A 27,944-nucleotide genomic window follows, 5' to 3' on the forward strand; every position below is an offset into this window, starting at 1 on the left:
ATCACTTGAGCCCAAGAGTTTGAGGTTGCAGTGAGCTATGATGACACCAGTGCACTCTAGCCCAGGCAACAGAGCTAGACCCTGTCTCAAAAAAACAAAAAGCAGCCAAGGTGAAGACAGTCAAAGGAACTTGCCCAAGATTTCATAGTTTGTTCCTCTGGGCTGCTGTCCCAACCTAAATCTTACTGACCTCAAAGCCTGAGTTATTTCTGTGTATAAGCTGCTTCCCATTGAATGATTTAACACAGTGAGGTCCTAGCAGAGTGCCTGGCACATGGCAGGTGTTCAGAAACTGTTAGTAGAAATTGAAGCATCTTTTTTTAAGAGGATCTGATGGTGAGGGGTAGGAAGACTAGAAATGATGGAGCCAAGTGAGTTGAGAAATTCAAGGAAGTGGGTAACTTTTGGGCAAGGTTCAAGCTTTGAAAACAAAAAATTTTTAAAAAGTCAAAATGGGGCTGAGCCATGGGCAAGAGAAGAAATTTAATCTTCAGAAAGAAAAGTCTCAGCCAGCTGTGCCACAATGGCCATCCTATGTGTCACACACACATTCCCTGGGCTGACCTAGGTGGGTCAGCATCAACAGCAATAAATCACATTGATACTGTGTATCTCTGAAATCATGTGATAAAAATGGCATATTTACCTCTGTGGTCTTCCTTCCCCAAACCTATAACACCAGACTAATCATGAGAAAAATATTAGACAAATTCCAATAGAGTCCTATTATATTCAGGAATTTTTTTTTTAATTTCAATAGAGGGGCATCCTCCTAAATACCTGATCAGTACTCCTCAGAACTGTCAAGGTCATCAAAAACAAGGAAAGTCTGAAGAATTGTCACAGTCAAGAGAAGCCTAAGGAGACATGAGAACTAAATACAATGTGGTGTTGTGGGTGGGATCCTGTAACAGAAAAAAAATTAGGTTTTAAAAAAAAAACTAAGGAAAGCTGAATAAATTAATCTGAATTAATTTCAACTTTAATTACTACTAATGTATCAATACTGGTTCATTAATAGTGGCAAATGGGCCGGGCGCGGTGGCTCACGCCTGTAATCCTAGCACTCTGGGAGGCCGAGGCGGGTGGATTGCTCAAGGTCAGGAGTTCGAGACCAGCCTGAGCGAGACCCCGTCTCTACTAAAAATAGAAACACATTATATGGACACCTAAAAATCTATATAGAAAAAATTAGCCGGGCATAGTGGCGCATGCCTGTAGTCCCAGCTACTCGGGAGGCTGAGGCAGTAGGATCGCTTGAGCCCAGGAGTTTGAGGTTGCTGTGAGCTAAGCTGACGCCACGGCACTCACTCTAGCCTGGGCAACAAAGTGAGACTCTGTCTCAACAAAAAAAAAAAAAAAAAAAAATAGTGGCAAATGTACCATACTAATGTAATAGCAGGAGAAATTGGATGTTGGGTATATAAGAACTCTCTGTAACATCATTTCAATTTTTCTGTAAATCTAAAACTGTTTTAAAAAAATTGGCAGGGCTTGGTGGCTCACGCCTGTGATCTTAGCACTCTGGAAGGCCAAGGTGAGAGGACTGCTTGAGGCCAGGAGTTCAAGACCAGCCTGAGCAAGAGCAAGAGCCTGTCTCTACAAAAAATAGAAAATTTAGCCAGATGTGGTGGCATGCACCTGTAGTCCCAGCTACTTGGGACGCTGAGGCAGGAGGATCACTTGAACCCAGGAGTTTATGGTTGCAGTGAGCCATGATGACACCATTGCACTCTAGCCTAGGCAACAGAATGAAACTCTATCTCTAAATAAATAAAGTCTACTAATATATATATGCACAAATGTATATTATTTACGTGTATGTATATATACACATATATAAACACACAATTCATTTTTCCTTCCAGGCCTCATTCTCACCACTCAGAGCTTACTCTTTGGTTTTGACTAACGGCAAAACCAGAGAAAATAATTTCAGGTTTGGGAACTAATTCTAGAATATCACTGACCACTATTAAAATATGTAAACAAGATGTACAGTAATGAGACTGGTTGTCCATAAACACATCTCAACTTATCCAAATGAGTGCTGTCACTTCAAGATAATCATTCAAGAAGTTTTTAGTCTTGTTTTAATAATGAGGACACTACTTGCTTGAAACACTTTGAGAATCTCCTTCAGAGTCTATAGCACACAATGCAATGAATATTCATTATCTGCAGGTGGATCTGGTTTATGCAAATAGCCAAAAGAACTCAGGCCAAGACTGATGAGTAAATGGGGCGGGAAATCTGGATGGTAAATGTGTTTCAAAATTTTTTGGATTTTTGAAAGTTATTATAGTATGGTGCATATACAAAATATAAGGCAACAATCCCAGTGGCATCGGGACAGCACTCAGTAATCAAACAAATTAATATCTCTGCAATGATTTATGTGAATATTTATACTGGGATAAATTAAAGAGGAACAAATGAAAATTATGAATAACCGCATGTAAGTTTAGATCAGGTTCTGCCACAAAATAAATTCAGGTCAGATTAGGGTTTATCTATCGCCCGTAAATTACAAAAAAACTTTTAGTTTGTAGTGTAGATAAAGGATTGCATATCATGAATATTTGATGAAGACAATTCCAGAGTTTTGAGAAGGAGCACTCCATCCCATATCCTCAATCACCCAAGCTAGAAGCCTGGGAGTCAGCCTACACCCTTGTTCTCTCCCCGCAACCCCTTAGCCAATCCATCAAGTCCTACTGATTTTACCTTCTGACCATCTTTTTTTTTTTTTTTTGAGATAGAGTCTCCCTCTGTTGCTCGGGCTAGAGGGCTAGAGTGCCATGGCGTCAGCCTAGCTCACAGCAACCTCAAACTCCTGGGCTCAAGGGATTCTCCTGCTTCAGCCTCCTGAGTAGCTGGGACTACAGTCACACACCACCACACCCGGCTAATTTTTTCTATTTTTAGTAGAGTTAGGGGCTCACTCTTGGTCAGGCTGGTCTTGAACTCCTGAGTTCAAGCGATCCTCCCACCTCAGCCTCCCAGAGTGCTAGGATTACAGGTGTGAGCCACTGCACTCTGCCTTATTTCATTTTTTGAATAATTCACTTTTGGTGTATTTTATAAAAATAGTGGACAATAATTGGAAACATTTTAACAATTGGTCCTTAACCATAGTTTGAGAAGCACTAGTCTGTATCTTTAACAGAATGGCCTTGTACACCTCCTTAGGCTCATTTCCAACCACCTCCACTTGGTACCCAGCAATAATGAACAACAATTTCTAGTTTCTCATACTTATCATTGTTTCATACCTCTATGCAAGTGTACATCCTGGTCTCTGTGAATTGACTTCCCTTCCTCCTAGAAATCTATTCATACTTCAAAATCCTGGACTGCATCATCACTTCCTTTGGATGCCTGTCTAAACCAGCCCCTCACAACCCCCAGCAGAATAGATCACTTTGCTCTCTTACACTTCTGTTATTGTACCCCTATCATGGCACTATGCTATAATTATTTATTTACATGCCTATCTCCCCTACTAGTCAGAGTTTCTTTCAGACTGTGGTTAGGATTATTTGTTTTTGAGGGGTGAAACATTTCTTGTAAAATTAGTAAGGTCAAGGACAAAATTCCTTATATGATAAATTCTGACATGATACTGAAAGAGGAAAAGAAGGAAAATCATTACTTTCTATTCTTATTTTTCTATTACTGCATGGATTTCAGCCTTGTACTTTTAGCACCTGGGTGAGAATTAACAGAATAGTGGACATTTTAGAAGGTCAAGGAGTCAGACTTGTGGGACTCACTGGAAATGTTAAAAGGGAACAGGATCCCAGTAATTAAGGAGGCCAAGGCAAGAGGATCACTTGAGGCCAGGAGTTAGAGACCAGCCTGGGCAAAACAGCGAGACCATGTCTCTACCAAAAAATGTGAAAAATTAGCCAGGCATGCTGGCCTGCGACTGTAGTCCCAGATACTTGGGAGGCTGAGGTAGAAGGATTGATTGAGCTCAGGAATTCTTGGTTTCACTGAGCTATGATCATGCCACTGCACTCCAGCCTGGATGACACAGGAAGTGTCTGTCTCTTAAAAAATTTTTTAAAAAAGTCTCCACTCTTAACAGTTTTGCTCAGGCTCAGCCCCTTTTAGAGTAAAATCTGTCAACTGCCCTTTTCAAAATTGCTCAGGCCTGTAAATAGCACCATCAATTCATTCATTTCAGAGGGTCTACCAGATAACAGGCCTACCCTGGAGAGGTCCTGGGCTGAGTGAAACAAGCAACTGTAATTGAAATGTGTACAAAAGAGCCACTAGGCCACTGAGGGGTGGGAGGAATTAATTCTGCCTGGAGGAGTGGAGGGGGTCCAGGAAGGAGAGATTTGAGCCAAATCTTGCTGAGTGAGTTGGATTTGGCCCGGTGAAAACGTGGGGGGAGGACTGAGCAGAGCAATCTGCTAGATGAAAATCTACACGTGCCTAGGAACAGTCTCCTCACTCCTCTTCCACCCACTTTCTCCCCTTTCTTCGCAATCTTTTCCTCTTTTCTTGGAAAACTAGGACTAAGGATACTGTTTTCCTTCCTTGAACAGGCCAGAGTAGGTGATAAAGAGAATATTAATCCTTGATTATAGGAGATCAGTTGTTCTGCTCTGTGTGTCTTTGAGACCACGGGGGTGGGGTGGGGGGAGCAGGTGAGTCAGGCAGGGAAGTGGTCCTGAGTGAGAAAAAGGGACCCTGGGGAGAATGGGGCCCTTGCAGAAAAAAAGATGAAAATTCTTGTATTTGTTCCCCACTCCCTTTTTTGTCAACCTTCCCCCCACCCCCCGCCTCTAATCTTTATGTTTTTCTACAGTTTCCCGTGGTCTCAGTCTCTCTTTGTCTCTCTCCCTTTGCTAAAGGCTGGAAATTCCTTGTTCTCAACGGAAGGGAGTAGGAGGGGAGTTGGGGGTGGTGGGAGTGGGAGGGAAGAACAGACATCTCAGCAGCTCGGGCTGCGGGGGCGCTCTGGGCCTCCGGCGGGGCCTGACAAGTCAACGATTTTTTTTAAAATAGGGGCTCAGATACAAACCTAGAGAGACAGAGACACAGAAATACAAGTAGATGTAAAGAAACGTATAAATACATAATCCCAGGGTACAGAGACACAAACTGGCAACAGCGTCTTAAATTTGCTTAGCATTCTACAATTTACAAAGAGTTTTCATATACCTTCTCTCATTAGAACCTCACGACAATTTTCAGAAACAAGGATACAAACACTCGGTAGTTTCACTCTCACACAGGTTCGCACCCGGACCCTTCTGACTCCCCTAGGGGGTGGGCAGGCTCCTTCCGCGGGATTTTCCTTCCCTCCTCCCTCTCTGGCCCGGCACCCGCCCCAGGACCGGGGAGTGGAGGTCTCAAAGTCGGCTCCTCCCTCGTCCTCTTTCCTGGATCGGGACCCAGGCGCCTGGCGTCCGGGACGTTGCCGCGCCCTTCCTTCACGCCCTACTCCGCCCCCCTCCGTGGGCGGGCGTCTCCCTCCAGATCCCAGGGCTCAGCGCCGCCCCGAGGGGGCCCGGGTGGGAGGGAGGGGGGCGCCTCGAGCAGAGGCTGCGTGGGCGGAGGATGTGCGTCACGGGGAGCGTGGGCAGGGGGAGGGAGGGGGCACGTGGAAACCCAGGGCCAGCGGCTGGCAGCCCAGCATCCAAAATAACCCGAGGGGGGAGTGGGCTGGGGGAGGGGTGCTCACAGACCTCAGAGGGGATCCGGGGGTGCCCCGCGAAGGAGCCAGCCTAGCGGCGCCCTCCAGTTGCAGGACGGGGAACTATGCACGTTCCTACCACCCCCGCTATGTTTGGCTGTTCATGGGATGAAGAGAATGTGAGCCACTGAAATCCCCCCACCGATAACGCACTCCGCCTCCCCTGCCCCCACCAGAGACGGAAAGGTCCCCTCGCCACGCCGGCATGTAGAAGCAGTCCCGGCCCACGCCACCCACGCCCTTGCTTGGCCCGGCCACTCAGACGTGCGGAACAGCGGGGCGGTGCTGAGGTTTCGGACCAGGGGGAACCAAGCCTGCGGCCAGACCGCTAGCGTCCCCGCTGTCCCCCGCCCAATTTCCCTGGGGCCTAGAGCTGTTGGGCCGGACCCTTACAGCCCCCGCCTCCAGCCCTCCCCAGCCGTGGGCGGGAGTGTAATGGGAACCAGATGGGGCGAGGAGAAACCAAGGGGGGAGGGGAGACAGGCTCCTTGAAGACGCTCCTCCCTCCAGCTCCTCCGTGGATGTCAGGTCGGACGCGGCCGGCCTTCTGCTCACTTCCACCAGACTCTCTCGGAAAAGGTCCCCTGATAGACATCCTCGGAAAGGGTATCCTCCTGATCCGCAGCTTTGCCACAGAATTCCCAGGCAGGGCCTCAACCTTAGCAAATAACGTACAAGTAGAGCAAGGCGGGACGCCCCCCATCTCTGCCTCACCTAAGCGCTAACAAAATCCGACGCGTCTAATCAACACGCGCACCTAAATGGTGGCTCCTGGCATAACCCGCCTATCCCGTTTCCCAGACTTTGGCAACGTCTCGAGGCAAGGCTGGAGGAGGCCTGGGTTTCTGAGAGCGGCCTCCTCAAATTACTCCTTTGGAGGCTAGGGAAGCACGCCGGGTTATCTAAGGAGTTCCTGCAGAGCCCCACGCGCTCAGACCTGCCATAAGTGTACACTCTATGGGAGTCAGATACACGCACAGGAGTCGCCGCGCACCCCGAGCTTTCGCCAACTTTTGCCGCCTCACTCCTAACATTCACACGTACAGCACCGCAAGGCCTGAGTGTGGGCAGCGGGCGTCCGCGTAGTTGTTTAGGCGCGTGTGCACGTCCGTGCGCTTCTGTGTCTTTGTGTACCTGTGCGTGGTTGTGAAACTCCGCTCTCAGCTCGGAGGGGTAGGAGTAGGGGGGGAAATAGGAATGTCGCCGGCGGGGCGCTCACGTGGGTACGTGGGCGCGGAGAGGGCCGGCTGTGCATCCGGCGTGGGCGGCACGGAACGACCTCGCCCCGCCCGCTGGGTCCCCAAGCCCGCCCTCCACATCCCGGCCTGGTTCACCTCGGTCCCTAACTCGGCGCCCCGGCTGAGTCCCCGCCCCCGCCTCCTGTTCCACACCCTCTTCCCCAGTCTCCGCCCCTCTCAGTCTCCTAGCCGCGGCGTCTCGGCGGCCCAGAGGCTCAAGCGCCCGCCCCCCGCCTCTGCCCCCGCCCCCGCCCCCGGCTGTGCCCACGCCCTCCGCCCGCCAGCCCGGCAGCCAGCGCAGCGCGGGCCTCGCTCCCCGTGCGTCCTGCGGGGGCGGAGGCGCGGAGAGGCTGCAAGCGCAGCCGGGGAGTGGGGGGGGCAGAGACACAGACAGAGGCGCGGAGGCTCGGAGAGAAAAGACGTGGAGGAAGGGACGGAGCCTGGACAGCGGTGGACACGGCATCCTGCGCGAGGAAGAACGCAGCGCGCAGCAGGCGCCGAGCGCCGGGCACCGAGGGGGGCAGCCCGGGTGGTCTTCGGCCGTCCATGCACAGGGCGCCTTCCCCCACAGCCGAGCAGCCGCCGGGCGGAGGGGACAGCGCCCGCCGGACCCCAAAGCCCAGACTCAAGTTAGTGGGCAAAGGGAGGCGGTGGGGAGTGGAGATGGGTGGAGCCGGACTCGGGATTGGGGTCCGGAGGGTGGAGGTCGAGGAGAGGACGTTGGGAAGTGGGACGGGGGTGGAAGGGTGGAGACTGATGGAAAAGGGGGTGCGTCTTCGAATTAGGGGACCCTGGGAGCAGCCAAAGATCTAATGAAGCTGGATATGAGAGAGTAGTACCTAATTCTCCAATTCTGGTTTACTTTGTGGGCATGACCTGGCATGCGAGCCCCCTGCAAAGAATGTAGGAGCCCCCAAGCGTCAGGGGAAGCCCGGGAGGTCGAGCTGGCAACAGTGCGGGGAGGGATTGAGGGGCGCTCGGCTGGCTTAGTCTGTCGTTGGCACGGAATGCGCGAGCCCCCGGGGCGCAGGAGAAGCCGGTGCCTTTGAGTTAAAGGAGCATCTGCGGAGCTGCAGAGAGGCAGGGGATGTCTTAGGCATCACTTGCCATATCTGTCCCTTTATTCACAGAGTCTAGAAGGGAATATCAGTGTGCAGCCCCTCAACCAAGAGCCTTGAGCCGCTCCCCCACTCCACTTGAAGATGTGGGTGGAAAATAAGGGAGAGAAGTAGGCGGGAGCCCCGGGGCGGTTTTCGCCCACAGACGCAACCACTGTGGGAGTGTGTGGGGGCGGAACGGCCCCAGAGCAGAACAATTGAGGTGCCCCTCCCCTCCCGCGGGCCCCTAAGCTGAAGGCCTACAGAGCAATTGGGGAATCTCACTGTTAGGATGGGGCAACTGAGGGGCACTGGGTAGTCTTAGAAGGGAGGAGAGGTCCTGGGGGGAGAGAGCAAGAATGCCTTAAGAGAATGCATAATCCTTGGGAAAAGCTAAGCGGAGAGGAGCAGGGATCCACCTGGCTTACTGAAGGGGAAGGCCGGGGAAAGGCCACACCCCTCCCTTTCAGCCACCTGGGCAGGATGCCACCAGGGAGTGAAGCTGGCCAGCAGTGGCTACCAGTGTCTACTGTGGGGAGGACAGGGGTCCTGAATTCACCTTAGTGTGAGATGTCACCTTAAGTAGTGTTGAGGCTGCTGGGTGTTTAGGGTGGAAGGTGAGGACTGTGTTTTGGGTGAGAGAGAGATCCAGCCATCCCAGAGGTTTGCTGGTCAGCCTTGGGGCTCAAGGTCTTCTTGCCCCAGACCAGAAGGGTACCTGCACCTGCAGAGACAGGGTACTGGCTTTTGGTGCTTCTGGCTAGTCTGGGATGGCATTGCCTCTGAGCATTGCCTTATTCTCATGGTCTGTGCTCAGACCTTAGCTCTGGGCAGGAGAGCATTCAAATGAGGGAGGGGAAGAGAAGCAGGCAGGAAAGGGAGGACAATTGTTAGTGTGGGTTGGTACCCAGCAAGGGGACTTGCACTGACTTCCTCCCACTTGTGCCCTTCCTTCTCAGGCCCAGTGCCCGCACCATGGCACTGCCTCGGACACTGGGGGAGCTACAGCTGTACCGGGTCCTGCAACGCGCTAACCTCCTTTCCTACTACGAGACCTTCATCCAGCAGGGAGGGGACGACGTGCAGCAGCTGTGCGAGGCTGGCGAGGAGGAGTTTCTGGAGATCATGGCACTTGTGGGCATGGCCACCAAGCCCCTCCATGTCCGACGCCTGCAGAAGGCTCTGAGAGAGTGGGCCACCAATCCAGGGCTCTTCAGTCAACCCGTACCTGCCGTGCCTGTCTCCAGCATCCCACTTTTCAAAATCTCTGAGACTGCGGGTAGCCGGAAAGGGAGCATGAGCAACGGGCATGGCAGCCCAGGGGAAAAGGCAGGCAGTGCCCGCAGTTTTAGCCCCAAGAGCCCCCTTGAACTTGGAGAGAAGCTATCACCCCTGCCTGGGGGACCTGGGGCTGGGGATCCCCGGATCTGGCCAGGACGGAGCACTCCAGAGTCGGACGTTGGGGCAGGAGGAGAAGAGGAGTCTGGCTCACCCCCCTTCTCCCCACCTGCGGGGGGAGGAGCCTCTGAGGGGACTGGGGCTGGGGGGTTGGCAGCAGGTGGGGCTACAGGTGGTCCCGACCGACTGGAGCCAGAGATGGTACGCATGGTGGTGGAGAGCGTGGAGAGGATCTTCCGGAGCTTCCCTAGGGGGGATGCCGGGGAGGTCACATCCCTGCTGAAGCTGAATAAGAAGCTGGCACGGAGCGTGGGGCACATCTTTGAGATGGATGATAATGACAGCCAGAAGGAAGAGGAGATCCGCAAATACAGCATCATCTATGGCCGCTTTGACTCCAAGCGGCGGGAGGGCAAGCAGCTTAGCCTGCACGAGGTGAGGACCCAACCCAGGGCCTCTCAGGATTTCCTTTGACTCCTGGGCCTCCACCCACTTACCTCTGAGAATTCCTCATTCTTCAACTCTGTTTTGTTGCCCCTTGACTAGGACCCTAGGCCCTGACCCGCTCTCTCACACACCCCAACTGCTCCAGTGCTTCGGGTGAGGGGGAAGCAGGGATGCGGGTGAGGGCCCAGCTGTGCAGCTTTGTGTCACTCTGGACCCCACAGGAGTGGAGGTGGCCCCGGGCATTCCTTGGAAGCTGTGGGTGCTGATCCTTTCTTTCTCCCTCAGAAAGCTCCTGTGTAGTGTGAAAGCCAAAGCAAGCCTCCAATGGTTGGGCCTCACTTCTCTGGTGGTGAAGGGGTGTGAGGACATCTGGGGGAGGCAGCGGGGGAGCGAGGATTCTGACTATTCTGGCTGCCCTGTCTCCACAGCTGACCATCAATGAGGCTGCTGCCCAGTTCTGCATGAGGGACAACACACTCTTACTGCGGAGAGTGGAGCTCTTCTCCCTGTCCCGCCAAGTGGCCCGAGAGAGCACCTACTTATCCTCCTTGAAGGGCTCCAGGTGAGACCCCTTCCCCAGGTCCTTCCTAGATTGGAATCCTGCTAAGGAGTTGGATCACGTCCTAACCTCCGGCTCAGGGGGCTCTAGGCCTGCTTCCCTTTCACCTGCATGTCCTGCCTTTGGCCAAGTCAGCTTGTCTGAGATCTAGTCCCTCCCCCATCCATCTTAGGTTCCTCCAGTCCCCCACAACAATAGTGTCTGAGCTGGAAACTCCTACCCAGCCATTGTCTTTGCAACGCCGCATGCTCCTGCCCAGATTCTGTGTCCTGCCCATGTGTGGCCCTCCTCAGCCTCACCTTTGCATTCTTCTCATCTTTGTAGGCTCCACCCTGAAGAATTGGGAGGCCCCCCACTAAAGAAGCTGAAACAAGAGGTATGTTTTCCAGGGTACATGTAGAGGGGTGGGGCAGCCTTCCCCAACCCTGTCCCTTGCCAGATCCTCATTTCCCCATTTGGGGCTTCCGCAGGTTGGAGAACAGAGTCACCCTGAAATCCAGCAGCCTCCCCCAGGCCCTGAGTCCTATGTACCCCCATATCGCCCCAGCCTAGAGGAAGACAGTGCCAGCCTGTCTGGGGAGAGTTTAGATGGACACTTGCAGGGTAAGTGTACATCCAAACACTTCTCTCTTCACTGGGGGAGGAGTGGGGTGGAGGGTGGGAGGAGTAAGCCCAGAGGCAACTGCCTGGAACAGGGTTGGGAGGCCTGGCTGGATGGGGGCAGAAGGATCTGTGGGTCTGGCTGTGCGGTTGAGGGTGGGGGTTCCGTTGGCTGCAGCCCCTTGCCTGACCAGTGCCCATGCCCACAGCTGTGGGGTCGTGCCCAAGGCTGACGCCGCCCCCTGCTGACCTGCCTCTGGCATTGCCAGCCCATGGGCTATGGAGCCGCCACATCCTGCAGCAGACATTGATGGACGAGGGGCTGCGGCTCGCCCGCCTCGTCTCCCACGACCGCGTGGGCCGCCTCAGCCCCTGTGTGCCTGCAAAGCCACCTCTCGCAGGTGAGGCAGCCAGCAGTGCTGTCCCCAAGCACCCTAGCCACCCAGGCCCCACACAGCAATCCTGGTGTCCTGGGGCCAGGTGGGAGGAAGAGGGATGTAGTCACCAAAGAGGGTAGGAGGGTCGGGCTCCAGCCAGCCAGGGCTGGGGTTGAAGAGAGGAGGACCCTGCTGTTCCCACTGGGGAGAGTCTGGTCCTAATGGAGATCTGTGAAGGGGAAGCTGGGGGGAGCCGGGGACAGAATGGGGGTGAAGGGGAACAGGAAGGAGGGTCACCAATAAGGGAAGCTCAGACAGAACTTCCACCAATGCAGGAGGGTGGAACAGGCTAGGAGTTGTGGGGGTGGAGTTGCCCAGCTTGGATGCAGAGGAGCCCAAAGGGGGATGCTTTGTGTGTGAAAGGGGGAAGAGAGAGTGGGCCGGCAGAGGGCCGGGCAGCGGCTGGGCTGAGAGTGACGCAGCAGACAAAGCCACCAACCCTGGCTCGGTATTTTTAAACTGTGCGTGGGTGGGAAGTGGGGGCGGGGACTGGAAGGGGGGTTCTTCTTGAGGGAGGAGCTGGGAGGCTGGCTTCCTGTGTTCCCCCTGATTTGGCTACCAGAAAACTTGGGGGGCCATGGTAGGTTGGGTGGGGCCTGGGAGGGGGCCAGGGATGAGTGGGGGTGGCAGAGCCTGGGGAGGGGGGAGGGGGAGAGGTCAGAGCCAAACCGCCCCCGCAGCTCCTGACAGAACCAGAAATTCCAGCAGAACGGAGGCGGGAGAGACAGAGAAAGACAGAGACACACACAGAGACAGAGAGCTACATACAGCCAGAAAGGGGAGAGGGGCTGCACATGCCTGAGCACAAAACCCCCCTACACACACGCACTGGGCAGGAGGCAGTAATTCAGTAACTTGAGCTCATCTCCACAGCTTTCTCTGCCCCTGCTTCTGTTCCCAAACCCTGCTCTCTTCAGCCTCCACCCCTCTTAATCGACCCCTTTTCTCCCCCGCAGAGTTCGAGGAAGGGCTGCTGGACCGATGCCCTGCTCCAGGACCCCATCCCGCTCTGGTAGAAGGTCGCAGGAGCAGCGTGAAAGTGGAGGCTGAGGCCAGCCGGCAGTGAGGGGTGGACTGGTGTCCTCAGACCCAGGGCCCCAGACTTCTGGTTCACACAGACCCTACACTCTCCGTCCCGGAACCCTCGTCACAACCCCGGATCCTTCCGCTGCCCTTCTCCTGCCTCCCCACCTGCTCCATGGGCATAAGACTATGGGGCTTCAAGCAATAACGAGCCGAGCAGGGGCCTGGCGAGAGGACACAAGGAGGGTGCGTGGTGCCCCTCACCCCTGCCCAGAGCCAGGGGCAAGGACTCTGCCTCCAGGGCATTTGGGGTTCTCCCCTCCCTCACACAGCATACTCCCATTCTCTCTAGGTTTGCACCAGTGGCGTGAGCAGCTGGACTCAGTTTGGACATGGGGGAAAATGGGACTTCCCTGGGAAGGTCCAACAGCTAAAAATGGCAGCATTTCCCCCCAGAACTGGGGGCCTGGGAACACTGGACTTGCTACTTCTCCCCTCTCCTTCCCCATTTTTGTGCTTCTAGTTTGTTTCTTTAATTTAACAAGTGCTGCAGTTTGCCCTCCCATCCCCATCTCTCCCCCCCAGTCCTCAGCAGTTCTTTCCTTCCTGCCCTGTTGGGGGGGCAGTGGATGTGGGATCCTTTCACTGGCCCCTAACTCCCTCAGGAGGCCTGGGTTGGACCCAGGGTCTCCCCCAGCAGGGGGCTGGACTGCAGCACCTATCTGAGCAGTTAGAGCATCTTTCTTTTCAGATTGTGTACAGTAGATTATTTATTTTGTTATTTTGGAATAAAATTTATTTTATGGCTTAGGATCTATGACCCTCTCCTCAAGAGGGAGAAAGGGTGGCTTGGGATGGGGAGTGAAGGGAAGCTGATGGTGGAAGGGGAAACAGGAGAGGTGCAGTGGGCAGGACCCTTAATACACCAAGGGTCACATGGCTAGGCTTGGAGTCTGACCCCCTTCTCCAGGCAGCGTTGGGGGTGTTAAGCCATGTGCAGATATCACAGCCACATAGAGCCACCTGGACACAGTCATACTCAAAACTGAGAGTACATTTGGGTTAGCATGTGTCAGAGAGGCTAGCACACTCGCTGGTGCCTTTTGTCCAATATCTCATCCTCCCAAATTATGTCGTCACATAGGCAAAAGCTGATAGACACATGTTCTGTGCAGTCGTGTAACTAACTTGTGTGCCATCTATACATTAACATAGATACATTTTCACACAGCTATACACAAACTGGGCCCTTGTCCTGTACAATCTCATACATGTACCAGAACCTTCATCTGGCTGACATGAATTTTGGGCTTTTGGGGATTTGTTTTTTAATTTGGGCAAAACCCTTATTAGTAACAACATATCCAGATCCCTCCTCTCCTCCCACCCAGGGTCCCCCAGGGCTGGGACCCAATTCTCTCTATCTCTGGCCTCTAGGGCAAATGTGTCTGCATGTTTCTACATATGCGTCCTAGGCTCTGGCTCGGAGTGGGCGGAGAAGCCCTCAATGCCCTAACCTGTGCTCCTGCCCAGCCCCCCTCCCGCTCAACCCCATCTTCCATGGAGAGCAGAGTGTGTGTGTGTGTGTGTGTGTGTGTGTATTTTCTCTGGGTGCAGGCATATTGGGGCATGTCTCACTCTGGAGCCTGAACTTCCCTTCTGGTGCTGCAATGGGGTGAAGGTGGGCAGGGGTGTGTGTGGTAGGAAGGAAGGAGTGGATTGGCTCCACCCACCGTGCATTCTCCTGGCAGTCTTTGCTTCCTGACCAAGGAGTAGGCGGGGACAGGAGGGCATTTTCCCCACCTGCTGCTTGGTAAGAGCATGAGCAGGTGTCCAGAGCAGGCCCATGGGATGTAGAAGAGCTGCCTCTCTGGGCTCCTCCTCCAGCTGGCATCACCAACTGGGGTTGGCCCTTAGGTCCAGGTGGGACATTGGGATCCCAGATTGCCCATAGGGGGAGGGCTGCAGGAGGGGCTGGGCCCCCAAGGACCCTCCCCCTGACTCCCCTTGCCCTTCCAAGAGAAGCTTGGTGAGGTCCTGTTCAGTGGGAGGCAGCAGGTGAGGGAACATGTCTTCACCAATCCTGCGAGGAGACAGAGAAGCAGTGGAGCAGGTGTGACACCCATTCCTCCATCCCCTACCCAGCTACCACCCCCAGGCCAATACCAGGTGTCCTGAGGAAACCCTCCCACTGGGTGGCTCAGGCAGCTGTCTTCTGCCATGGTCACATCTGAGCAGAGCAGGGGCTCAGGGCTGGACACAGCATGCTTCTGAGGCTGGCACTGCAGCAGGCCCCTGCCAGGAACCAGAACAGAAAATAAGGAGAGGGCAGGGTAGGGCCAGGCAAGAATGAAAGCAGGGAGACAGGAGGGGCTTTGTCACTCACTGGGGGTGTGACTGGTCAAAGGACAGGCTCATCTGGCTCAGGCTGGGGTCGATCTGCAGGTGAGGCCTGGAAGCAGGAAGGAGGGCACAGTCAAAGGACCCACAGCAAAGGCAGGGTGATGCAAAGTCAAGACCACTGAGTGAGGAAACAGGCTCCAGCTCCTAACCCTGACTACTTTGCTGCTCATGACTGCATGGCCTTGGGCAAGCCAGTTCTATGCTCTCAGGTCAGTCTTCTCATCTGTAAAACGGGGGGTGGGGAGGGTTGGATTAGCCAATTTCTTATGTTTTTTTGGACTCTGAACTCTGGTGGTTCTAAGTCCTCAAGTCCCCACCCCCACCTCACCTGGGAGGGGAGATGTGCCTTGACTAAGAGTTAATAAGCTGCCTTGAACAGAGATAAAAACATAAAAATAAAATTAAATTAAAAATAAATTTTAAAAAAGAGTTTATAAGCATCCAAGTGTTACTTGGTGAATAAAAATGTCTAGGCCACTTCAAGGCCAAAACAGATGAGTAAATAAAAATCAACACAGCAGATAAGTGGCAGTGGATTTCAGGGGCAGGAGAGGTTTGCACCACGAAGTCACCTAATACGGCTTTCTCAGTATGTGCCCCTGTTGTTAAGGGACACATGACACAAAAACTTAGTTTTTGCTATGAGCCAGGCACTATCCTCAGCTTTACACATATTATGAACTCATTTAACCTTACAATAATCCCCTGAGGGAGGGATTGTTATTATTATCATTATTATCCCCATTTTACAGATGAGGCACCAGAGGTTCCGTAACCTGCCTAAAGTTAGTATGTGGCAGAGCTGGAATTTTTTTTTTTTTTTTTTTTTTTTTTTTTGAGACAGAGTCTCACTCTGTTGCCCAGGCTAGAGTGAGTGCCGTGGCGTCAGCCTAGCTCACAGCAACCTCAAACTCCTGAGCTCAAGCGATCCTCCTGTCTCAGCCTCCCGAGTAGCTGGGACTACAGGCATGCACTACCATGCCCGGCTAATTTTTTCTATATATATTTTTAGCTGTCCATATAATTTCTTTCTATTTTTAGTAGAGATGGGGTCTCGCTCTTGCTCAGGCTGGTCTCGAACTCCTGAGCTCAAACGATCCGCCCACCTCGGCCTCCCAGAGTGCTAGGATTACAGGCGTGAGCCACCGTGCCCGGCCCAGAGCTGGAATTTAAACCCAGGCAGTCTGGACCACTACCCCCTAAATTGAATGTACAGAAAAAAGGAAGAAAGGCAGTTAGCATTTGCTGTCCCTTCCTCCCCTTCCTCACACAAGAGCCTCTTCTAACAAATGCAAGTGCCCATCCAGGCCCCGTGGAGTGGGATGGTATCCACCCTCTATCCCCAAGAAGTTTTGACTTACTCCCGGAAGGCTGGCAACACATTGACCGATTCTTCTTGGGAGAGGCCTTGATATGGGGGGATGTATTGAGAGTGTGGTGGGTACACCGGGGGCCTGGGGAAAGAAAGCAGATGCCCTGATGCCAGCCCTTGCCCTGGACACCCCCACACCCTGCCTTAGAAAGGGGAATCTCTTTCCCGGAAAGGAAAATTCCCAGCTCAGCCCCCAATGCCAGCTCTGGCATGCTGAGAGCTGTCAGCACAGACCATTCCCATTCCTGTCTCTTGATCTCCTTACGCTATATCTGGGCCAAGCCGAATGCTCATGGAGGAGTCAGGAGCCATTCCAAGATCATAAGAGGGCACCATGGTAGGCATCTGGGGCTCTGGGGTAGGAAGTGGCTGGTCCCTGAGGAGAGAAGGAGGCACACGTGACTAACCACAGGTTGCTGCCACCACTCCTTCTTGCAGGTAAGCACCAGCCCGGGACCCCACCACCATCCACACCACCACACTCACCTTTCCACAGTCATCTTGATGGTAGCTGGGACATAACCCCTGCCATCCTTACCCATCTGTTCAGCTGTTGTGGGAAGGAAAGGAGATCCATGGAGTGCTCTGGGGTTAGGGAAGGAGGGAGGTAGAAAAGGCAGGCATGGCTGATGGGCAGTAGGAGAAGTGGGGCTACAAAAGTGGGGAAAGAAGTCAGGGGTGACACACAGTGGGCAGGGAGAGGGGTCATCTGGGAGGAGGGAGGAGGTGGGTGTCAGGAAGGAATCAGAGCTGCCAGATCCAGCTCACGCTTGTAGTGGCTTCGGAAAGCCTCGTCCTTGGGTTTCTTGGGGTAGAGGTTTTTGAGCTGAGCAAGGTCCCGGATTCGGTCCCCCAGGGAGCGAATGGACAGGTCTTTGGCAGAAAATGGCTGGATGTTCTCTATCTGTGGGGAGCCTACAATAAGAAGGAGACCCTGAGTCCCCTCTGTCCCAACATTCTCCCCCACCCCCAGCCAGCACACAGCCCCCACCATTCTCAGTGCACCACAGCAGGGAGTGAGGACCTGGGGTGGGGGAATCCTGAGGGAAGGAGACCCAGTAGGCTCCCTTTCCACGGAGCTCACAGTGAGAAGGTGGAAGTTTACACCACAGAAGGAAGATAAAAGCTGGACCTAAGGAAGACCTTCCTGAAGATCAGTGTTGGCATCAAGGAAGGCCAGGACATTTCCTTCCCAGAAGAAACCCCAGAGAACACAGGCACAGAGGCAGAGGACTGGCTGGGGTGACCTCACCATCCTGACCCCGGATGACATGGGCAATGGTGATGCCCCCAATCTCTGAGTCACTGAAGCGCAGGAGAAAGGTTCCGTCGGGCTCGTTGAGAAGAAGGTTAGTGACGTACTGTTTGCTGATGAAGCCGATGATCAGCCTGGCCAGGATGAAGGAGAGGATGGGGGAGTGGGCACTGGGCATGGAGAGGGAGCCGGAGGCACAGCTCCTCAGGCCACCTGGGGCAGGGACTCACCGGTCTGACCAGTAGCTTCGGAGACAGCGTTTGGTGAGGTCCAATACGCCATCGAACCACTGCCAAAAGGTAAAGCCACGGCCCAGCAGGATCTCCTGGGGATGGGGGAGCTGGTGTGAGGGGCGGGCAGAGCTGGAGCCTGGTTAGGGCAGGCACTAGGCTGTGCGGGGCCACACAACAGAATCACAGGGCTGAGGAACCAAACTGGACCTGAGACCCCATCAATGACAACAGCCAACACTCGTGCTTACCATGTGCCAGGCACTATTCCAAGTCTTTCCATATATTAATTTATTCAATCTTTACTAGGCTATGGAGGTAAGTACTATAACAATCCCATTTTACACATGAAGAAATGAAAGCCCAGAAAGGTCAAATGACTTGCCTGGGTCTACACAGTTGGTGAGAGGTGGAGTTGGGATTAAATCCAGGCAGTCTGACACCGGAGCCCCTCATAACTACTTCGCTAAGGTGGAGTCAGAGGAAGGTCACTTGCTGTGTGTGACTGTCTTGTCCTCTTTGCTCACACATCCTCTGATTGTGTGGGCTTTTCTTTCTTTTTTTAAAAACTTATTTTTATTTTTAAAAATTTTTTAGGGACGGGAGTCTGTGTTGTCCAGGCTGGACTTGAGTTCCTGGGCTCAAGCAGTCCTCCCATCTCAGCCTCCTGAGTCACTGGGATTGGGGCATGTGCAACGGACTGCGCCCAGCCTCTTCCTTTTTTTTTTTTTTTTTTTAAAGGTAACAGTACACGGCTGTGTTTACCCAGCTGGTTGTCAACCAAGACGTCTCGACCTCCTTTTTTCCTCTGTTCTTGTAAGTGACCCAGTCCTGACAGCCTCATTCTGGAGGCAGTAAAATATAACAGTTAAGAGCGAGAGTCAGAAATATAGGGGTCCAGCCGGTTCGGTGGCTCACACCTGTAATCCTAGCACTTTGGGAGGCAAAGGCAAGAGGATTGTTTGAGGCCAGGAGTTCAAGACCAGCCTGAGCAAGAGCGAGACCCCGTCTCTACAAAAAACAGAAAAATTAGCTGGGTGTGGTGGTGTGAACCTGTAGTCCCAGCTACTTAGGAGGCTGAGGCAGGAGGATCGCTTGAGCCCAGGAGTTTGAGATTGCAGTGAGCTATTATGACGCCACTGCACTCTAGCCTAGGCAACGAAGTAAGACCCTGTCTCAAGCAAAAAAAAAAAAAAAGAGAGAGAGAGAGAGAGAGAGAAATATAGGGTCCATCCTAGCCATGCTACTCACCTGCTGTGAGACCCTGGACAAACTACCTAACCCCTCTGAGCATCAGTTCCTCATCTGTAAAATGGGGATGTTGGGAGGATTAAGTAAGATAACATACAAAAGTGTTATGCACAGTGCCTGGCATGTACTAAGCTATCAACACATGGCAACTGGTATTAATGCACGTGTCCTATGAAATGTCATCTGGTTTTTGCAATAGGAACTATTTTTCCAGAGGGTCAAAGTCATTTTGAACCAGAGCTCTGTTCACACAAAATCTAGAAGAGTCATGCAAGCCTGGTAAAGAGGAAGGACAGAGGGCCCTCAGACCAAAATCTGAGGGATGCCACAGAATGCATCTTCAGCTTCCAGGGCCCAGGGGTTTTCCTGCCTGGGCCATGACAGAGGACTTCCTGACAGACAGGATGGGGCCTTCCTGACAGACAGGATGGGGCCCTGTGAAGATCCTAGCAGTCAGTCCCTAGGTGGAGGCTGGGGAGGCCCTAAGTGCCTGAGGTCCAAAGGGCAGGGAAATGACCTTGTTGAACTGTGACCAGGACACAGAACGGTGCTGGAAAGCCTCCATGCTGAGACTGTTGTCGTTGAAGATCTTCTGGGCCAGGAAGAGGAAGTGCTCTGGGAGCAGTCCCCGGTTGGTCCCCACCTCAGCCATGAACTTGAGGTTTAGAGTTTCACACATCTTCTCCCAAGGCACCCGCTCAGCCACCACAAAGGGGACACGGTCCTGAGGTCAGGGAAGGAGAGAGTGCCTCAGGCTATCATCCCTGCCCTCCCTCAGGCGGGCCTTCATCCTTCCCACCTTCCTGAGGCTGACTCCTCCCCAGCACTGTCACCCTGAGCTCGCTCACAAACCCAGTGCTTTTTTAATAGTAGTTGATGTGCTATGGCATGAGAGTTGATAAGACTGGGTGAAAAGAGGTCAGAAATACCAAAGCAGGCCCATGAGAAGGAGTCAAGGTCACACCATTTGAACATGCCTGCCACCTCATCAACCAGCCTGCACCACCCACATGGTATAACCCACCCTGCCCCGTCCCCCCCAACCCCAAGACTTTCCTCACCATCTCAGAGAAGGCATTGTCCCAGAGGATGGTGGCTTTGGCATTGTTGTCTTGGTTGCCGTGGACAATGACCACCAGGGGCAGAGACAGGGCCTAACGGGGTGAAGACAGAGTTTCTTCATAGTGGAGCAAGAGGTTTCCTTGGGGGGGCTGGCTCCGTACATGCAGGGAAGTAATTGTACTCATGCCACACAGTTTAAAAGCTTGTGGCATGTTATTAAATGCTTTCCAAAGCTCAATCAGGGCCTTACTGTAGAGAAGTGGTTACAAGTCACTGCAGGGGAGCCAGACTTCTAGGTTTCAAATGCCAGCTCCAACACTGTCTGACCTGGGCAAACCACTTAATCTCTCTGTGCCTCAATGTACTTATCTGCAAGATGAGGCTAAGTAATAGTACCTACCTCACAATGTTACTGTGTGTGTGTGTGTGTGTGTGTGTATCACTGAGAGTGCCCTGGTCTATAAAAAGTGCTTAGTAGATGTTAGTTGCTCTCTGCTCCCATCCTTCCTATGTGCACCCCATGTTCTTGCTCCTCCCCACTCACCCTGGCCCCAGTGTGCATGAATCCTAGACACACGGGGCACGGAGCAATCACAGGGCCCCAGTGTGCGGCATGGAGGGGGACTTGGGGTCCCAGATTAGGGCAGGGCTGGGGCCGTGGTTCACCTGGAGCTGGATGGGGAGTTTGTTGGGGCCAAGCGTGAAGCTGGCAGAAAAGAGCACAGCACACTTCTCCTCGGTGACAGACTCGGTGCCCTTCCGCTCACACCGCTTAATTTTCTTCAGAAGCTGCCAGGTGGAGTGAAGGAGAGCAGGGGTGAGGGTGTGAGGGCAGAGACCGCTTCTCCTGGGCTCCCCAACACCCTCTCCAAGGAGAGTCCCATGGTCTCCTAGTGGGCTCCCCCCTATCCCTGTCCTCTACACCCCGAAGCCCCTCACCAGGTTCTTGAACAGGGCAGAGCAGCAGTTTCCAGGAATGCTGTTTTCCAAGGGCATGGTGTTGTTGATGATTTCTCCAGTGCTCTCTCTGCCAGAGCAGGTCAGAATGTGATGAGTGCATCCCAGCTGGGCCAGGTGTGGTGGGGAGCTTGAGTCCACGAGTGAATGGTGTGGACTACTCGCTGTCACTGGCCCTAAATCTCTATGACCCTACTTGGGTTCTCAAGGAAGGAGTCCCCATCATGGCCAAATCATGATTCCCCCAACCCATTCCAGCCCTGTGTGGGTGCCTCCCCACTTTCCTCTGCCTCGACCATTCAGGGTCTCCGCATCCCCTGGTCCTCCCTCCCCATCACCCTGATCTTTGTAGTGCCAGCCCCCTAGGCTCCTCTTGCCTCCATCACCCCAACAGGCCTTTTCCAGCCCCAGGGCCAACCCCAGCTTACGCTCCAGCCCCAGGCCCCTGCGGCACGCTCAGCTCCCTCGCCTGCTTCTCAGTCACCATGTCGGCCCTGACCAGTGGAGGCTTGGCTGGGGTCCCCAGGAACCGCAGGCCCAGCAGGAATCGAACCCCAGCCTGGAACTTGGTCTGAGTCTTCAAAACCTGGGGGGGCTGTTTCTCCACCAGGAAAGAGCTGGGAGGAGTGAGGAGGACATGAGGGGAGTTAGGGTCTGGGTCCTCCCTGGTGCCCTCCTCACAACTCCAGCTCCTTCCTTCCAGGGGGTCTGCTTTAGGCCAGGCTGGGGGCTCACAAGGCATACCTGGTGATGAGGGTTTGCAGGACTTCATCCAGCCGCTTAATCAGTGATGCCCGTGTCTTAGGCTCAAGCTCCCCACCAGCTGCCCCTACCTCCTGCTGTAGCTGGGAATAAATGTCCACCAGGCTCTCACACCTGGGGCCAGGACAGTGGTCAGGGGGCACAGGATTCAGGATTCCTGCTCCGGCCCAGACCCCCTTCCCCTAAACCCAGGGAGAAAGCAGGATATCATGTGTGGAGAGGTGGAGTGGGCCCTAGGTGTGGCTACAAGGAAGCTGGCCTACAGGGGCTTCTGGGACCTGCCTAGGATCTGGGTGGGAGGCTCATTCTCCGTGTCTAGACCCCCTGTGGAAACCCAGCTGCCTCTCCCCCAGGCTTCCTATACCCAAGACAGCTGCCAGCACATATAGTGCTTTTGCCCAAACTTGGAAGCACTCTCACCCAGTAGACCAAATGGGAAAAGGCTCCCTATTCCTCTGGCCACGGGGCTAGAAGAGGAAGCACGGGCTGGATGAGCCCCGCCTTGTGCCCCCTTGACTGGGCACAGTTGTACAGGGTGCAACATGAACAACAGTGTGCACAGCCCTGCTGGAACTGACTTCTCTGCATCTTGGCCCACTCCAAGGCCCTCCTGCCTGGCTTCTCTCTCTCCCCTGCAGGTCCTCCATCAGGGACAGCATGTGCCCACTCCCAGCCTGCCCCCCTTCCCCAACAGCCCTGCACTAACCTCTCCTGTAGCGGGGCCAGGCTCTCCTCAAAAGGTGCACCATTCCCTGCCAGCTGCTGCTGTCGTTTCCAAATCTGGATCCTCTTCAGCACCAGGGCCTCAGCAGCCTCCAGCTCCCCCACAGTCTCCTGCAGCAGTGTGGCCAGGGCCTACGGGCAGGGCGGGGCCTGAGCCAGGGCCACACACTGCCTCCTCCCCCAGCGCCAGGAGGAAGGCTCTCTTTTTTACCTCTCTGGCACTCCTTTACTCCACCTCAGTCTGCGTCTCTCTGAGGTCTAACCTCCATCCCTCCAGCTGCACTTTGAGCTCAGTTTCCACCTCCCAGTCCATTACTCACCTCACTTGGCCCAGTCCCATTGGCAGGAGTTTCTATCAAGCTGTGCAGGGACACTGAGGACAGAGGCAGAAATCAGGGATGCAGATAGGTTGAAAGTCAGTCAAGATTGAGATCCAAGAGGGGGCCACTCCCACACACTCCCCAGAACCTTCCTAGGGCTCCAGGCCCTAGCCCCCACCTTGGCCAGCCTCACCCCCCTGCAGGGCTTCTTGGAGAAGGCGGGTCTCCCCAATGCGGTGCTGCAGCCTCTGCAGGGCTGTATTAAACTTGAGTTCTTCCTGCTTCCAGTGGAAGGGCATTGGCAGGTGGCGGAACTGCACAGGAGAGACAGATGCTAAGAGGTAAGACATTCCTCTGCCTACCTCTCTACACCTGGCCTCCACTCTCTGCTCTGCAGAAAAGGAACATTTTCTGGCTCCTCTCTCCCCTTTGGCGGTTCTTCCTGACCTTGTAGAATGCCCTGAGGGATAAGACCTTTCTCCGGGCAGAATCAGTTCCTTGCCCCTTACACCATCCTCCCCAGGCCTTGTTACCTTAGTTCTTCATTGGAAGCTTCCCTGAGTTTGGGATTCGCACTGAGCCCAGGAACCTCCTTTGGTCACTCCTGGGCCTACAACACTGAGCCTTTCCTGAGGTTCAAATTCTTTCTAGTTTCTTGTGGCTCAGGCTAAAGTCCCAGGGAGTTGAGTTGGGGTGGGAAGTGGGGTCTCACAATACCTGTTCCATCACAGCTTTTTTCTCCCCTTGAAGTATTTGTCTGAAAGTGGCCACCAGCTTCAAGGGGTCCCTCTGATATATACTCTATAGAAATGAGGGTGGCAGGTAGTTAGCATGGCTCTTACCCATGTCCTTCTCCCACTCCAATCCCCAGGCCCCCATTCACATATACACTGTAAGGCAGCACAACTGTAGACTCTAGAAGTTCTTGTGCATGTGCATCCTTTTAAAATCTAATTTACATGCTTACTAACAGCTAACCACAGGAACACCAATTTGCTCCAACATCCAGCCAAATTTCTTCCAGCGTCCAGTGCTCACTAAGCTCTGCCTGAGTCCCACCCAGCCTAGTCCCCTCCCGTCCTGCCCCACCTCCAGGGTGCTGATGTGTTGCAAGATGGCATTCCCCTCCCCCTGCTCTCCCGCCGAGGCCTGAAGGCGCTGGACAGTGGCTGAAAGTAGGGCGCTAGCCATGTTGCAGCAGAAAGCATCTGAGCCGACCAGGAACTCCCTGTGGGAACATCAGGATGAGACTACCTCAGGCCAGGGCTTCCTCAGCATTCCTGACCCTCCACCCAAAAGCCAAAAGCTCAGTGGTTCCTTTCCCCTTCCTTATTCTCCATCTAGGCCCTCTGCAGCCTTCACCCCTTATTCCTCAATCTTCCAGGTGTTATAAGAAGTGCCCTTGCCCCAGCCCTGATGCCCCCACCTTTGGCTCAGCTTCCTTAAAGATAGGTCTCCATGTGTCAACAAGCATAATCTGGTCTTGATGGGGCACAGACTTCCCAATAAATCTAGGCCACCACATGTGGAATAACCGGTCCTAAGTCCCAAATCCATGGGTGGGGGGAGGACATCTAAGGAGAAGGAAGATGGATAGGGGAGGACTTGGGGGACCAGCACGGGGCAGCCAGGACTCACCAGGGCTGGTTCTCCAGCCAGTCACCCAGGAGATGCCGCAGGTGTTGGGGAAAGTCGACATAGAGCCGCTGCAGTTTTTCTGGGGGCATCTTGGAGACCAGACCCCACAGAGACATGATCTGGGATTTGGAGGGTGCCTGGAGGAGAAGAACAAAGCCACTCCAGGTGCCTGAGAAACTTGCCTTATCTTCTGGGGCAGCCAGGGACCTCCTATAGACAGCCCTGCCAGAGACCATTCCCACCACCGCTCACTGCCAGACCACATTAAACCAGGGCATCCTTAGTCAGTGCCTGAGACAGGGTAACACCTTCAATGGTTGGCACGGGGTGGGGGTGGGGTGATGGGGAGGGAAGAGCCGAGCCGCAGCCAGAGGTGTGGGGAGACAAGGGGAGACAGAGCAGTAGGGAAAAGTTTTCTTAGAGAAGGCAGAGGACTTGGGTTGCAGCTCTAGACCTGGCTCTGGTTCTGTGGGCAAGGAGCCTCGCTTCTGGGAGCCCCAATCTTCTCATCTATAAAATACGAGTGTTGGATGAATGGAGAACTTTCCAAACTTTTTAAAGCAGTGGACACATTTAGTTCTTAATCTGTGGAATCCCAATTACATAAAAGGTATTGGAGTTGCTCTGTTGCAAGAAGTGGGGAAAGCCTGGACCTCACCTGCTTCTACTTCCCTCTCCCAACCTCCTGACCCCAAAGGTGTCCCTGGGAAAACCTCTCAGAGGTCTAGGTATCCATGAGATAATTTGAAAACCACCAGGACGGATGATGAAGAAGAGGGTGATAGAGTAATAATTCCTACTATTTATTAAGCATTTATTATGTATGAAGCTGGAGGGCTAGAAGGCCAAGGGGAAAGAAGAAAGGAGAGAGAGAGGAGAGGAGGGGGTGGGGAAGAAGGGGAGAGGGCTGCATCCTCATTTCTGGGTTGGCTGTGGGCACGTAGTGCTGGGTAGGCCAGTGGTTTCCCAGGGGTCTCTCAGGTCGTGTTTCTCATAGTACCCCTCTCCCTGAGATGAGGGAGAGGATGGGATGGCAATTCCCTAGGTCTCCCCCAAACCTAGTAACCTCAAGTCCTCCTGTTGTACTTTCAGCCTCTCACCTCTCCCCAGGGCTCCAAAAGCGATGCAAAACAGAGAGGCCCCTTCTCTGGACATTCCTGCTCCCAGGCCCTCATGCTCCTCTTTCCTCCAGGGCCTACTCCCCCCAGCTCTTTTCTCTCAAAGGCTGAATCCTCCTCCCTCCGGCTCAGGGTCCCTCAGTAGGCCTTCTGTAACCACGCCCCCTCTGGAGGGTGGGGCACTTTCTGGAGCCACATTTGGTCTGTTTCAAATTCAAGGGAGGACTCCATTCCTCTCTTCTTTCCCCCTCCCCTGTCTCTCAGGGTGTTCAGATTCCAGACGTTTGATCCCCTACCCCTGGTCTGTGGGAATTCGAGTGAGTCCCCTTTGCTCTACATCCCCTGTTGTGGGTGACCAGCCTCCTGGCATGGCCCTGGCTAGAAGTTTCCAACTCCCTCCCTCCCCAGACATCAGGAGGCCACATTTCTCCCCACCTTCACCCCATAACAAGGCTGGGTCGATTAGCCTGGTCAGGACAGAGGCACCTTCCACTTTCACCCACTGAAGGGGGCACGGAGGGCGGAGCCACGGTGTGAGGGGGCGGGGCCAGTGAGCCCTCCAAACCGGGAAGGGCCGCCGGACGTCGAAGGTCCTCATCTGCCCGCTTGGTGCCCTAAACCCGATCATCTCAGCCCCTACGTTCTCGAGTCTTCTGATCCTGGGACCACAGGATCAAAAGTCAAAAGAGCTTCTCCGAGTGGCCCACTGTGTGTATGTGGCGGTAGGGGCGGGGGAGGGGGGTGCAGAGAGGCGGAGCCAGTTCAGCATGAGGAGGGTTAACTCCGCGGCGCCGGGAAATCTCCGGCGTCTACAGCAGCCAAGCGTGGAGCAGTTTTAAGGGGGAAATTCCCCCTCCTTTGGGGCACCATGAGGTCTACATCTGGGGCTCGCGCACCCCCGGCCACACCCTTGAACAGGAACCTTTATGGGGGAAAGGATAGGGGCTTGACAAGGACCCACTCCTTCTGTCATCAACCTTCTAGGGAGGGGCAGTCACTTCCCCCCAACCCAGAGGGCAAAGGGGGCACTCCTTCACCTCCTTTCCCTGACTTTCCATACTCCTGGAGGTGCAGGGGTGAGGGTGTGGAAAAGTGACCCATGGGGGAGGGGAATGTTAAGGCCCACAACCACTCCTCATTCCTCCCGCAGTTTGAAACTGCCAAAACCCAGTACCACCAGCAACCAACATAGCTGAAACAATTTCTTGAGGACCATCCACCCAGCCCAGGGGAGGATCTCCGGAGGCCCCTCTCCACTCCCTCGCTCACAGTCAGAGGCCACCCCTCCCCTCCTTGTAGGCATCCCCTCACCTTGGCAACCCCTCTGCTGTCTTCTCCCTCTCTCAGCGGGCTCTGCCAGGCCCCATGGGTCTGTAGCTGTCCAGCGAGTTCACGGCTGGCCCTGCTAGCACCCCCTACCCTCCACCACCAAAAAGAAAAAAAAATAGAACACACACACACACACACACACACACTCCTCTCCCGTCCTTCCTCTTCAGTGTAAGCAGTGGCTGCCCCAGCCCGCTGTTTCCGGCTTCTCCGTCTACCCAGGTCCCTCCCTGTAGCTCTGACGACACAGAGAAGAGAAAGTGGGCTGGAGGAGGAAGAGGAAGAAAGTGGGGTGAACATGTGTGCCTCCTGTGCTGGGCTGGGGAGCAGGAGAGGGATCAGGACTGGGGCTCCAGGCCCTGAAGCCAGGCTAGAGAGGATGCTGACCACCGCTTACTCTGGCCCCCTCAAAAGCAATCAACTTTGTCCAGAAAGTCACCCAAACCAAGCAGAGACAGACGTGCTGCCCCAGACTGCTGGGCTCCCATGCTCAAACTTTTGCAAGGGCTGGGGTTTGGGCCCACAAGAAACTGGGCTCCCCCCGGGGCCTCAGGAAAAGCAAACCCCTCTGGACTCTGCACTCCCTCCAGTGGAGGACCCTGAAAAGCAGCTGGGGAGCTTATTTAATTCTGGCTGGAGCTCCTAGGTCCCCCTCCCTTCTCTGTGGGAACGCCTTAGAGGTCGCGTGACCACTGATGAGAGGGAGGGGGGAGGAGAACCTTCAGTTCAGAATTCTGGAAGACTCCTGGAGTCCCTCAGACTGAAGCCAGTCTTTGTCCCCTCCTCACAGGGCACCGCTCCTCAGACCCTGGTGGGAGCCAGCACAAGCTGGAGCTGCTGCCTACAGATTGCCAAGGGACAAGTTTGAATACGAATCTGTTGTGCAGCCTTGGCGAAGTTCCTATCTGTTTCTGGGGCAAACACTGAGACACGCCCAGAAACAAACAAACAGACATGCACAACTTCCCCGGCTACAAGAGTACACACATGCGCGCGCGCGCGCGCACACACA

At 54.2% G+C, this 27,944-nt stretch overlaps 2 protein-coding genes across 7 annotated transcripts; one reads left to right on the forward strand and one right to left on the reverse strand.

Moving 5' to 3' along the window:
* Positions 1–7,299: 7,299 nt before the first annotated feature.
* On the forward strand, positions 7,300–13,325 carry NAB2 (NGFI-A binding protein 2). Of its 2 annotated transcripts, XM_069491289.1 has the most exons (7): positions 7,300–7,580; positions 9,008–9,881; positions 10,322–10,455; positions 10,777–10,828; positions 10,923–11,055; positions 11,262–11,453; positions 12,446–12,567. In XM_069491289.1, the coding sequence occupies exons 1-7, from the start codon at positions 7,498–7,500 to the stop codon at positions 12,553–12,555; spliced, it is 1,578 nt and encodes a 525-aa protein (XP_069347390.1). In that variant the 5' UTR covers positions 7,300–7,497; the 3' UTR covers positions 12,556–12,567. The 2 variants fall into 2 exon arrangements, with proteins under 2 accessions (XP_069347390.1, XP_069347391.1); XM_069491290.1 differs by lacking the exon at positions 11,262–11,453 and having other exon boundaries at positions 12,446–13,325.
* Positions 13,326–14,404: 1,079 nt separating this feature from the next.
* Positions 14,405–27,171, reverse strand: STAT6 (signal transducer and activator of transcription 6). 5 transcript variants are annotated; one of them, XM_069491283.1, is made up of 22 exons: positions 26,915–27,171; positions 24,486–24,622; positions 23,937–24,075; positions 23,565–23,648; positions 23,026–23,161; positions 22,848–22,900; positions 22,511–22,659; positions 21,787–21,918; positions 21,471–21,659; positions 21,025–21,112; positions 20,752–20,874; positions 20,085–20,177; positions 19,541–19,747; positions 17,773–17,867; positions 17,540–17,676; positions 17,056–17,202; positions 16,774–16,837; positions 16,553–16,663; positions 16,277–16,369; positions 14,899–14,964; positions 14,679–14,807; positions 14,405–14,595 (listed from the first exon to the last, which is right to left on the reverse strand). In XM_069491283.1, exons 2-22 carry the CDS (start codon positions 24,599–24,601, stop codon positions 14,406–14,408), a joined length of 2,541 nt encoding a protein of 846 aa, XP_069347384.1. In that variant the 5' UTR covers positions 24,602–24,622; positions 26,915–27,171; the 3' UTR covers position 14,405. The 5 variants fall into 5 exon arrangements, with proteins under 5 accessions (XP_069347384.1, XP_069347385.1, XP_069347388.1 ...); XM_069491284.1 differs by lacking the exon at positions 24,486–24,622 and having other exon boundaries at positions 26,915–27,170; XM_069491287.1 differs by lacking the exon at positions 23,937–24,075 and having other exon boundaries at positions 26,915–27,170.
* Between the last annotated feature and the right edge of the window lie 773 nt (positions 27,172–27,944).

Source organism: Eulemur rufifrons, chromosome 16 (assembly GCF_041146395.1).
Source record: "Eulemur rufifrons isolate Redbay chromosome 16, OSU_ERuf_1, whole genome shotgun sequence".
Classification (NCBI taxonomy): Eukaryota; Metazoa; Chordata; class Mammalia; order Primates; family Lemuridae; genus Eulemur; species Eulemur rufifrons.